Source organism: Panulirus ornatus, chromosome 2, assembly GCF_036320965.1.
Source record: "Panulirus ornatus isolate Po-2019 chromosome 2, ASM3632096v1, whole genome shotgun sequence".
Lineage (NCBI taxonomy): Eukaryota > Metazoa > Arthropoda > Malacostraca > Decapoda > Palinuridae > Panulirus > Panulirus ornatus.
The window spans coordinates 30027527-30040502 of record NC_092225.1 but is presented as its reverse complement, the minus strand read 5'-3'; the positions used below and the strand labels follow the sequence as shown (position 1 = coordinate 30040502).

At 38.9% G+C, this 12976-nt stretch overlaps 1 protein-coding gene across 9 annotated transcripts in view; it reads left to right on the top strand.

Moving 5' to 3' along the window:
- The window catches only part of LOC139755477 (ciliogenesis and planar polarity effector 2-like), a 34154-nt gene that overhangs the window by 13676 nt on the left and 7502 nt on the right, over window positions 1-12976 (top strand). For 3 of the 9 annotated variants that reach the window (XR_011714106.1, XR_011714103.1, XR_011714102.1), the window contains exons 3-5: window positions 2156-4940; window positions 6455-6514; window positions 6718-6822. Coding sequence is in view for 6 of the 9 variants with exons in the window: in XM_071673872.1 (XP_071529973.1) it covers window positions 5269-5281; window positions 6718-6822; window positions 10107-10225 (237 nt within the window). In the remaining 3 variants the exon portion in view is untranslated. Of the gene's footprint in view, window positions 1-2155; window positions 4941-5149; window positions 5282-5376; window positions 5514-6454; window positions 6515-6717; window positions 6823-10106; window positions 10226-12976 lie in introns of those variants that run through there. The other 6 variants (XM_071673872.1, XM_071673827.1, XM_071673862.1 and 3 more) reach the window with 5 other exon arrangements.

Genomic DNA, 12976 nt, shown 5'->3' with positions numbered 1-12976 from the left:
GCTGGAAATGAGATGTTTGAGGACAATGTGTGGTGTGAGGTGGTTTGATCGAGTAAGTAACGTAAGGGTAAGAGAGATGTGTGGAAATAAAAAGAGCGTGGTTGAGAGAGCAGAAGAGGGTGTTTTGAAATGGTTTGGGCACATGGAGAGAATGAGTGAGGAAAGATTGACCAAGAGGATATATGTGTCGGAGGTGGAGGGAACGAGGAGAAGAGGGAGACCAAATTGGAGGTGGAAAGATGGAGTGAAAAGGATTTTGTGTGATCGGGGCTTGAACATGCAGGAGGGTGAAAGGAGGGCAAGGAATAGAGTGAATTGGAGCGATGTGGTATACCGGGGTTGACGTGCTGTCAGTGGATTGAATCAAGGCATGTGAAGCGTCCGGGGTAAACCATGGAAAGCTGTGTAGGTATGTATATTTGCGTGTGTGGACGTGTGTATGTACATGTGTATGGGGGGGTTGGGCCATTTCTTTCGTCTGTTTCCTTGCGCTACCTCGCAAACGCGGGAGACAGCGACGAGGTATAAAAAAAAAAAAAAAAAATATATGTGGTCTCTGTTGTCCTCTCCTAGCGCTACCTCGCGCACATGCGTGGGGAGGGGGTTGTTATTTCATGTGTGGCGGGGTGGCGATGGGAATGAATAAAGGCAGACATTATGAATTATGGATATGTATATATGTATATGTCTGTGTCCGTACATATATGTATACGTTGAGATGTATAGGTATGTATATTTGCGTGTGTGGACGTGTATGTATATACATGTGTATGTGGGTGGGTTGGGTCATTCTTTCGTCTGTTTCCTTGCGCTACCTCGCTAACGCGGGAGACAGCGACAAAGCAAAATAATATATATATATATATATATATATATATATATATATATATATATATATATATATATTATCCCTGGGGACAGGGGAGAAAAAATACTTCCCACGTATTCCCTGCGTGTCGTAGAAGACGACTAAAAGGGGAGGGAGCGGGTGGCTGGAAATCATCCCCTCTCGTTTTTTTTTTTTTTTTTAATTTTCCAAAAGAAGGGACAGAGAAGGGGGCCAGGTGAAGATGTTTCCTCAAAGGCCCAGTCCTGTGTTCTTAACGCTACTTTGCTAACGCGGGAAATGGCGAATAGTATGAAAAAGATATATATATATATATATATATATATATATATATATATATATATATATATATATATATATATATATATATATATATATATATATATATATATATATATATATATATATATATATAATCTCTGGGGATATAACTAATAATAATAATGTGTTTGTTGGAGGTCGACTGTAGAAAAACTGAAACGTGTGGTCACTTCTGAGTTAAATGATTATCATGAGTAATTTGGATTTTTGAAAGGTGGCAAGATCTAAAAGATACCAGGATTCGGGCATAATTACAGTGGTCCCTGAACTCTCCTTTAAAAAGGCCTCGTCTTTGACTGCTTCAGCATTTCGAGATGAAAACGTGAGCTGTTTTCAAGCTTATTTTAGTTCACCTGATGGTCAGTGCTTTGATGAAACGTTCATTTATCATTAATAATTTTCACAGTAAAAGTCAAGAATCTACTCTGGGAATCTGATCTTTAACCTTCCTGACAGCGTTAAGGATTGAGATGGTCAATAAACATTGGTGAGAGCTGTTTAAGTCTTCTATCGTAAGATACAAAGATACATGTCTGTACATATCCACACAGGCCAATCGTAACTCGCTGGACACTGCACCACCTTCCGTCTGCCCTTCTAGTTCGCTTTTTTTTTTTTTTAAGTTATAGTATTATTACATGTGAAAATATGCATGAGTGATTTATCCATGATTTTATATTGTGGGAAAGGACAATATGCAGTAGTTATGATTATGCCGCTGGTGGTCAGTGCCGTTGACTGGGCGGAGTTTTAGATGCTCAGTCAGTCGTGTAGTTACAACTACCGAATGGTAATGCTTGTCAAGCGAGCAATGTCCTCGACATGTACGTTGCAATAGATGGCATCTAATATTAGGGGAAGTGCTCTTAGCAATAGGAAGGAGGCCAGTTTGCAGAATAACTTGTAGTGGAAGCAAAGTGCTCGTAGGGAACTTAGGTTGCGTAACACATTATGAAAAGACTGAGGTGTCATTTTTCTGTTTTTCAGGTAGTACGTTGAACCTGGGTTCGGCAGTCGGGTGTCTGGCAGTGTCAGCGCCCATGGTTCTGCTGGGCCAGCGGATGACCATGCTGCTTCTTCTGCCGATCTTCTGCGCCTCCTGGGTAGCTCTTGGCTACTCCTCCAACATCTGGATGCTCCACGTCTCCAGGGTCGTGATGGGCGTCACTCGGGGTGCCATAGAGGTTGCAGCTTATGGTTATGTTACCGAGATATCTCATAACAGCGTCCGAGGATCGCTTGTGGGGCTGCTAGACACGACCAGGTTTATAGGCCTCCTCTTGGCATATATCCTGGGCAGCTTCACCCTCAGCTGGCGCCAGGTTGCTTTGTTGTCCGGCTGCCTCACCACCATACCCTCCTTTGTTGCTTTAGTTTTCCTGCCCGACGCTTCCCCATGGCTCGTCACTAAAGGCCGTAATGAGAAGGCCCGCCAGAGTCTGTCATTTTTCAGAGGTCTTCGCTTTGATATCACCACAGAGATGGATGCCATCAGTAGTAAGGTTAAAGATGATTTTAAGGAAGGCTATGGTCTAATGGTAACGCAGTTGCAGCAGATTAAAGAACCGACAACTTTAAAGATAGTCATTACCCTTGCATTCTTGATGTTCTCTGCACAGTTTACTGGAAATATTGTCGTTCTTTCGTATGTAGTCCCTATTTTCAATGCAGCTGAAGTGGATATTAATTCCTATATGAGTGCAGTAGTGGTAGCACTAGTAAGACTTGTCAGCACCGTAATCTCATTATCTGTGATTGACTACATTGGGAGACGACCTGCTATCATTACGTCTTTCCTGCTCATTGGAACGTCACTTTTACTGTTTGGCGTCTTCTTCCTTATGCAGAGCCTTGACTTCGACCTCACCTCCTTCAGCTGGTTTCCTCTGATCCTCCTGACATGTTTTTCTTTCGTCACCAGTGTGGGTCACTCCGTGTTGCACCTAATGAGGGGCGAGCTGCTGTTGACACCAGTGCGGTCTACGATCGTGCCCTATTTATATTCTCTGCTCTTCGTAGGCATGTTCGTGGCTTCTCATACCTACCCGGCACTTACGGCATCAGTGGGTTTGCATGGGGCCTTCTGGGTGTACGCTAGTGTGAGCTATCTGGTGGCGCTCGTCACAGCGTTCTTCATCCCGGAGACCCGTGGCGTACCACTCGAGAACATTTCCCTAACGATGCCTTTTCAAGATGCACACAGGGGTACTTACAAGGTCTCGATGGTCAGGAGCGAACAAACGACACGGGAAAAAGACAGGCTGCAGAAATACCTAAAGAAAAAAGAATTTTCAAAAAATGATACACAATAAAAACAGGAAGAACTGGAGAAGTACGTTGGTCGAGGGAGCGTGCAATTACGTAGCTATTTTCCACAGAGGATTGAGGATCAAGAAAAGAAAACGTAACTACGAAAGTCACTTGATTAAGAGAACTTGAACCTTCGTAGATATTGCTCATGAAGTGAACGCAAACCATCGTCAAGGGTATGAGCAACTCGAACAGGAGAACGAGGAGTTTCGAAGATATGCAGATATATTTGGAAGCTGGAACAAAGTATGGAGGAGCTGAGTCAGGTAATGCAGAAGTTCCTTCATCAAGACTTAGGAAATGACTCGAGAAGACACCGAATTACGTAGCGCCATTTTTCTGAAGCTTGAACAAGGTATGGCGAACCTGTTTCAGGAACTAGGAAATGAAAACAATGTCAAGTTTGAGAAAGTTTATTTTTACATCCTGAGGACGACAAGCACTAGCAAGGGTTCAGAAAAGGCAGAAGATGGGGAGGAGGACGATGATGTAGGCGTGATGTTTTAAAAGTTCTTAGAGATTATTTTCGCAAAGGAACCAGTGATTCGTTTGAGAAGCTAAATTCATTACAAGTTTATTAAGAATGATTTCAGTATTCTGTATCTCATTCTCTGATGACAAGGGCTTCACGTATGCATGTTATGTTCTCAGTTTCAAAACCACCTGCTGGGGAGGTGTAGGTGCAGTAGGGCACAACTAGGGCGATGTCGCTACTGTCGTGTCACCTGCACGTTTGCACCTTGTTCCATTCGACAACAGCAACAGTGGCATAGGATTTACATTTCATAACCAAATTTTTTACTCCGTCCAAAGGGCGACTTCGATCCAATTGCTCCCAATCAAGGGACCGCCATAGACCGTGGTCGAGATGGATAACATTAAACTTTTTTCTTACTTTATCGCCGTTTCCCGGGATAGCAAAGTAGTGCCAGGAATAAACAAAGACTAGCCGCATTCCATCGCATCCATTCTCCAGCTGGCTAGTGTAATGCACCGACCCACAACTCCCTCTCCACAACCAGACCCCACAGATCTATACATGGTATACCCCGGAAGTTTCACATGCCAGGCATGCAAGGAATAAAGTGAATTGGAACGATGTGGTATACCGGGGTCGACGTGCTGTCATGTGAAGCGTCTGTGGTGAACCATGGAAAGTTTTGTGGGGCCTGAATGTGGAAAGGGAGCTGTGGTTTCGGTGCATTATACATGACAGCTAAAGACATTCCCAAACCATTTTTCTCAATAAATCAATCCAAACTAACATATCTGGAATAGAAGAATCGAACTTGGACCATTTTGATTATCAATATCCTGCGTTCGATTTTAGTGGTAGGCAGAAAAGGTTCGTATAGACCACTGATAAACGAAATCATCACAGACAGATCACTCTTAGCTCAACGGTGATCATATGGGACGCTGTCTGCATATCTGGCCCATGTTCGAGTCTCGGTTGAAAAATGTACGTAATAGAAAAAATCCTGATTTTCCTGTTTGGGGGCTCCTAACTTCCTTGTTTTTTTTTTCTTTTTTGCATTTTATACTATCACATACGAAGTAAATATATTATTCCTCCGTGGAATCGATCACTTGGTTGATGAATATATTTAGCATAAAAAATGTATGAATATGCAACATATAATGAATCGAAAATTAAAATTAAAATTACTCATTTTAGTTTGGTGGATGTTGGGAGAAGGTGAGAGACCCAAGTGTATGTGGGAACTTTAAGGCGGCTTGTCATATCCTGTAATCCCCTGAGGCAATGTTTACAAACAACTGTTCCTCACATGGTGGATCCATGTGAGTCTGTATATTATATATATATATATATATATATATATATATATATATATATATATATATATATATAGTCCTTTTAGTGAATATTAATGTTCGACGGGTGTTATGATTGTGTGGCTTAATATTGAGTACAAGCTGGTGCTTCGTCAGTGTCTATGAATGATGTGATGATGATGATGTACTGCCCATTTAAAGTGTACTTCCCTTAACATCGAAACCAGCTTTCTGACAAGTATTATTATGTTTTAGGTCCTTTTTATGAATTAATGTAGAGTAATGGAACACCTGCATGGCGTGATACAGAGTATTATAATTTATTGAACTATTGAATTAGACAATTGTATATCCAGTAAAAAGTAGTTGTTCAGTAGATGATCAGTGTTTCTGTTTTCTGCTGTGTTTGGAGCTGCTCCATATGTTGGAGTAAGAAGGTTGCTGCATTGTCACATTTCTTCTTGCTTTATCTTACATGGTTTGAAATGTTTGAGGGATACTTTCACTTAGTTGTAAATGATAACACATATCCATGATATAGGATGAGTTGTGATGGGAATTTGTCATTTTAATTACATAAGGTAAGGTTGAGCATGATTATCTCATTACATCTAGTTCATTTCGTGAAACTCAGGATGTTACTTTTTTGGAAGTAAAAACAAAGCCTCAGATATATAGTTTTGGCCATCCTAGGGACTTTGAATGTATCAGATAATTATTGTAGGAAAGTCGGTAGTGTGTTTTAGACACTGTGTAGCCTTTGTTGTGTTTATTCAAAAGGAATTTCATAGATTGATACTATTAAAATATGTTAACCTTGTATGACAAACATTGATTTTGCAGCATTATCATACCTTACATTACAAATATTACTATAAGCATTCTAAAGATCTTGTTAATGTACCGTTAAGTAGGTTTAGTATATCATTTAACATTCTAAGTTAAAATAAAATTGTCCATCTGATGTTTGTAACAAGCAGTTTTATTTGGAAGAGTTGTTCCCTAAAAATTAGGAATGTAAGATTATTGTTCATAAGACCCATTCTCCTATTTTGATGTAAGTGGGCTTTAGTTAGGAGCAACATACCAGTGCATTTGCTTTATCTTTTTTTCACAAAAAATTTTGTCAAGCAAGTTATTCAAATTCAACAAGTTTTGATGAAATTATTTTATTTGCAGGATACAAAGATTTGTAAGGAAGAAAGGAGAAAAGAAATGTTTTTGTGTCAAAGTGCCTATGTAAGTAGTCACACTGAAATTAAAATGCCTATATGTTTTTAGTATGAATTAGGAGTAACTATTACTTGCAAGAAAATTTTTTATGGGTGGATATTTATACTAACTCAAGAAATACTGTGTTTTAAGATTTTCCCTAGTAAACTGCATAAGATACAGTATTAGGTTATTATGATACGTCCTAACTTTATTTTATTCTACTACAGATGATTATGTAATCACCAAAATGGCACCAGAGTGGACTATTGGGGAGAGTAAAACTTATCAACAAAAGCTTTTGGTTCCAGGAACAAACAAGAGAAAACTATTTGGTAAGTTTGGGAAAGTAGATAAAAAGATGACAGTTCTCTGCATATCATGCATACCCTAGAATTTTACCCACTTATATTCAATATATGTATGGAACTCACAAAGACAGAATATGTACACATGTAAAGACTGATAGATTACACATGAACACAGTTGTGCACAGTAATTCACTCATACAACACAATTACTGTAGTAGTAGTATTACAACCTACCAGTCTTTTGGCCCCAAGTTTGAGTCTCGGATAAGTCATTAGGCTTCCTACCAACCCATGTGTTCATCCTGTGCTGTAGAGCTGGCCTGTAAATAGTATGTCACTAATTGGAATGTTTACAAGGTCATATACATAAGACAGAAATTTGTACATATTGTTATGTTCTGCCTCCACCCCTTACATATTAAAGGGTGTATAATCAGCCCATAGACCCATTAAAACAGATAATTCTGAAATACAGCTTCTGTTAACAGAGAGATTTGGGCTAGACACAGATTCCCTTACCATTTGGCTAACATCTGACAGCTGATGCCCGTAATGATATTACCTACTTTTCCCTTCTCAAGTTGGTCAAATACCAAACACAGATAAAAATCTATAAAAGATATATTTATAATAGCAAAATAAACGGCTCTCGTAACATAGATGATACAATTTATCTTCATACATAGATCTCTATATATTACTTTACTTAACATCACTCTGGCTAATTCACTGGCCCCAATTATATAACATAAGGGTTAGAAATGACTGAGATTTGTACAGATTACATTATACATTTACCAACAGCTTTTTATCACATCTTCCTCTTATGGCCATTCCTGAGAGAGAGGCTTGACTTTGGCCATCTTTCAGTTTCTATACAATTTCTCAAAGAAAACTGAATAAGACATAATGGGTAACAATAACATTTATGAGTAAATAGGGGAAATAACTGTAACATTCCCCTCCCAAAAGAAACATGAGTCTGCCACTAGTTGACTCATGACTAACTGGTATACAAGATAATACATCAGCTATAGCATTATCCTTTCCTCTTATATGTTTAATAATCAATTTATAATCTTATAACAAAAGACTCCACCTTGTTAAACATTGGTTAACGTTTTTTATCTCAAGCAAAAAAAGTGGATTGTGATCCATAAACACTTGGATCGGCCTACCTACTCCTCTCAAATATACATCAAAATGATTCAAACTCAAAATCAAGGCTAATGTTTCCTTTTCAGTAGTATTATAGTTTTTCTGATAAAACAGAAACTTTTATGAAAAATGAATTGGAAAATCAATATCATCTTTAATCTGCATTAAGACTCCACCAAACCCAAAATCACTTGCATCTATATACAATTTACATGGTCTATCATAATTTGGAGTAGAAAGTATGGGTGTACAGACAAGTCTGTTCCAATTTCTTAAAGGCCTCATCACATTGATCACTCCATAAAGATATTACTTTCTTTGACAATAAGTTGGTTAATTGTAAAGCAGTGATTGAAAAATTCTCACAAAACCCATTATAATATCCAACCATACCCAGAAATTGCAATAATTCTTTCGTATATGTAGGTGCTGGAAATTTTACAATACTTTCTATCTCAGCAGTGATTGGTTTTACATATCCTTGACCAACAGCATAACCTCAATATTCTGTAGTTGCTCTAGCAACTTCACTCTTTACAAGGTTTACCGTTAAATTTGCTTTGTCCAACCTATTAAACACTTCTCTTATTAAATACAAATGTTCTTCCCAAGTTTTTGAATACAATACTGTATCATCTATATATACAGAACAATCTGTAACATCACACAATACTTGATTTACTAATCTTTGGAAAGTACTACCACATTTTTTCATACCAAAGGGCATCACTTTATACTGATACTAACCATCCATAGTTACAACTGCAGAAATTTCCTGTACTCTTTCAGTCAGAGGTACTTCCCAATACCCTTTCAATAAGTCTAACTTAGTTACAAATTTAGCATCTCCTATCTGATCAGTACAAACTTCTACTCTTGGAATAGGATACGAGTCAGCTTTAGTAATTTTATTTACCTTTCTGAAATCAGTACCAATTCTGTAGGTAATACTATCAGGTTTGGTTATTAATACATGAGGTGGTCTCCAAGGACTATTACTTTTTTCAATCAGATCATTGTCAAGCATATACTGTATTTCTTTTCTCATTATCTCTCATTTTAGGATTCACTGTATAAGGGTGCTGCTTGATAGGTAATTCCCCAAGTCCCAACCTTTATACGGCCACTCACAAATCCACTTTCAAGATTTATATAATCCAGTGGGATAAGCTTGCCTGACCATAACCCTTTTATATCTATTTTTTCCCAAGAATAAGACTCCTTTCCACTCTAATACATCTTTCAGAATTAAACTGACATCAGTATCCCTCAATATCAAAATTTTCTTTTCAGGACTACCTTTTATGCCAACCTTCAGTAATGTTTGGCTCTTAAATTGCACATTGAATATACTCACATTATACTCATTATCTCTTACCTCACTATTATCATGTTTCTGTTCCCAAGCAACATTTAATCCTATAGTCTTTGGTGATTTTTGACACTGATGTTTACCATGACCAAATTCTCCACATCCCAAATATTTCATTGGTGGTCTGTCTTCTAACATAAGGGTTATGACTAAACTGAGGTCTTGAATACCTGTATTGTGTATGTCTTTGGAATCTATTTCCTTCATTGTTTTGTGGCTCATAGTTATGTGCACCTTCCACAAAATAATGTTGACTAGGCTGTTGAACATTTGAATAGTGTGGATATTTATAAAGGTTTTCGTAATTCCTCCTATTACTGTCTTGAATAATGTGGATATTTATAAGGTTTGTCATAATTCTGTGTATTACAACATGATGGCATGTTGGAATTGAATAGGTCATGAAATATAACTCAGATATCACAAGAATGCCATGATAGGGTAAAAGTTGAATTCCAGTTTTATCAAAGAAATAAGATCAGGATGCATCTCTGAAAAGGAAAGTCTCATGAATGGACTATAGCCTCAAGAAAATTTCAGATTCTTTTGTGCCATCAGAAGATTGTCAGTTCTTTGCTAAGAACCTTTGTTAATCTGAAGGTTGGCATTTCCACTCAAGGATTTTCACCTTCCAAAATACTAATAGGTTTGGAAATAAAACTAACAGATGGGTGCAATGAATTTTCCTGCAAAGCCTCATTTATTTCCATGAATCATTAGGATATTTGATATCTCAGGAGATAAGGAGCTACTTCTGATACCTGTATTTCCTTAACAGGAATATTGGAAAAGCCCAACCTACCACCATCTGCCCCAAATGTGACATATAAACTCTTTATGCTTGGAAAAGCATCCTCTGGGAAGACATGGACCATGAATCGGCTTTCAGGCCAAGAAGTGAGTTTCTTTCTAATCTTATGCTATATGATGTGAAAGACTAAATTCTTATCAGCAGCTTTATACATTAAGTTAGACAAGTATGGATCAAAATATGGCTGTGACTTTATGCGAGACAGTATTTAAAAATCACTTTTTCTTGTGTGACAACAGGTTTTGTATAGTTGTTTATGTATCCATTATTTTAAAGTTTTTAGCATGGGGTATCTTTCCCTTTCTTTGCCAACTATGCAGTAGAGAGTGCTGTAATAATAATTTGAAACAGCAGCATATGCAATGAGTGCTATGTGTTAGCCCTGCGTAATGTCAATATTTTTTTTTCATAATACTTAATTGTAGGTAATTTTTCTGTCCCATTTTCTTTGTTTAAAGGGATAGATGTACATGGACTAAGTATTGAGGAAGGACTTTTTGTTTGTTAAATCTCCAATAGATTTTATGTTCCTGAATATTTAATTGCTGGAAATATTCATATGAAGACTCCTATGAAACACTGGGAGTCTTCAGACGAAGCACAATGTCTTGCACTCTTTGCTTAAATCCCTTGCCAACATTTTAACATTCCTAAGTGTCACATTGGTCACTATAGATGCTTTCCTTAGAAGATACCACTCTCTTGAAGCAATTTTTTTCACATATGTTGAGGGACAAGTTAATTGGGATGTAAGTTTGACTGGAGAAAAATTGGAGGAAGTGAAGTAGTTTTTAGATATCTGGGAGTGGACTTAGCAGCAAATGGAACCATGGAAGCAGAAGCGAGTCACTAGGTGGGGGAGGGGGCGAAGGTTCTGGGAGCGATGAAGAATGTGTGGAAGGAGAGAACCTTATCTCAAAGAGCAAAAATGGGTATATTTGAAGGAAAAGCAGTTCCAACAATGTTATATGGTTGCGAGGCACAGGCTATAGATAGGGTTGTATGGAGAAGGGTGTATGTGTTGGAAATGAGATGTTTGAGGACAATATGTGGTGTGAGGTGGTTTGATCGAGTAAGTAATGTAAGGGTAAGAGAGATGTGTGGAAATAAAAAGAGCGTGGTTGAGAGAGCAGAAGAGGGTGTTTTGAAATGGTTTGGACACATGGAGAGAATGAGTGAGGAAAGATTGACCAAGAGGATATATGTTTCGGAGGTGGAGGAAACGAGAAGTGGGAGACCAAATTGGGGGTGGAAAGATGGAGTGAAAAAGATTTTGAGTGATCGGGGCCTGAACATGCAGGAGGGTGAAAGGCAGTCAAGGAATAGAGTGAATTGGATCGATGTGGTATACCGGGATTGACATGCTGTCAATGGATTGAATCAGGGCATGTGAAGCGTATATGGGAGGGTATTGATTGAGAGGGTGAAGGCATGTACAGAGCATCAGATTGGGGAAGAGCAGTGTGGTTTCAGAAGTGGTAGAGGATGTGTGGATCAGGTGTTTGCTTTGAAGAATGTATGTGAGAAATACTTAGAAAAGCAAATGGATTTGTATGTAGCATTTATGGATTTGGAGAAGGCATATGATAGAGTTGATAGAGATGCTCTGTGGAAGGTGTTAAGAATATATGGTGTGGGAGGCAAGTTGTTAGAAGCAGTGAAAAGTTTTTATCGAGGATGTAAGGCATGTGTACGTGTAGGAAGAGAGGAAAGTGATTGGTTCTCAGTGAATGTAGGTTTGCGGCAGGGGTGTGTGATGTCTCCATGGTTGTTTAATTTGTTTATGGATGGGGTTGTTAGGGAGGTAAATGCAAGAGTCCTGGAAAGAGGGGCAAGTATGAAGTCTGTTGGGGATGAGAGAGCTTGGGAAGTGAGTCAGTTGTTGTTCGCTGATGATACAGCGCTGGTGGCGGATTCATGTGAGAAACTGCAGAAGCTGGTGACTGAGTTTGGTAAAGTGTGTGAAAGAAGAAAGTTAAGAGTAAATGTGAATAAGAGCAAGGTTATTAGGTACAGTAGGGTTGAGGGTCAAGTCAGTTGGGAGGTAAGTTTGAATGGAGCAAAACTGGAGGAAGTAAAGTGTTTTAGATATCTGGGAGTGGATCTGGCAGCGGATGGAATCATGGAAGCGGAAGTGGATCATAGGGTGGGGGAGGGGGCAAAAATCCTGGGAGCCTTGAAGAATGTGTGGAAGTCGAGAACATTATCTCGGAAAGCAAAAATGGGTATGTTTGAAGGAATAGTGGTTCCAACAATGTTGTATGGTTGCGAGGCGTGGGCCATGGATAGAGTTGTGCGCAGGAGGGTGGATGTGCTGGAAATGAGATGTTTGAGGACAATGTGTGGTGTGAGGTGGTTTGATCGAGTAAGTAACGTAAGGGTAAGAGAGATGTGTGGAAATAAAAAGAGCGTGGTTGAGAGAGCAGAAGAGGGTGTTTTGAAATGGTTTGGGCACATGGAGAGAATGAGTGAGGAAAGATTGACCAAGAGGATATATGTGTCGAAGGTGGAGGGAACGAGGAGAAGTGGGAGACCAAATTGGAGGTGGAAAGATGGAGTGAAAAAGATTTTGTGTGATCGGGGCCTGAACATGCAGGAGGGTGAAAGGAGGGCAAGGAATAGAGTGAATTGGATCGATGTGGTATACCGGGGTTGACGTGCTGTCAGTGGATTGAATCAGGGCATGTGAAGCGTCTGGGTTAAACCATGGAAAGCTGTGTAGGTATGTATATTTGCGTGGACGTATGTATATACATATTTATGGGGGTGGGTTGGGCCATTTCTTTCGTCTGTTTCCTTGTGCTACCTCGCAAACGCGGGAGACAGTGACAAAGCAA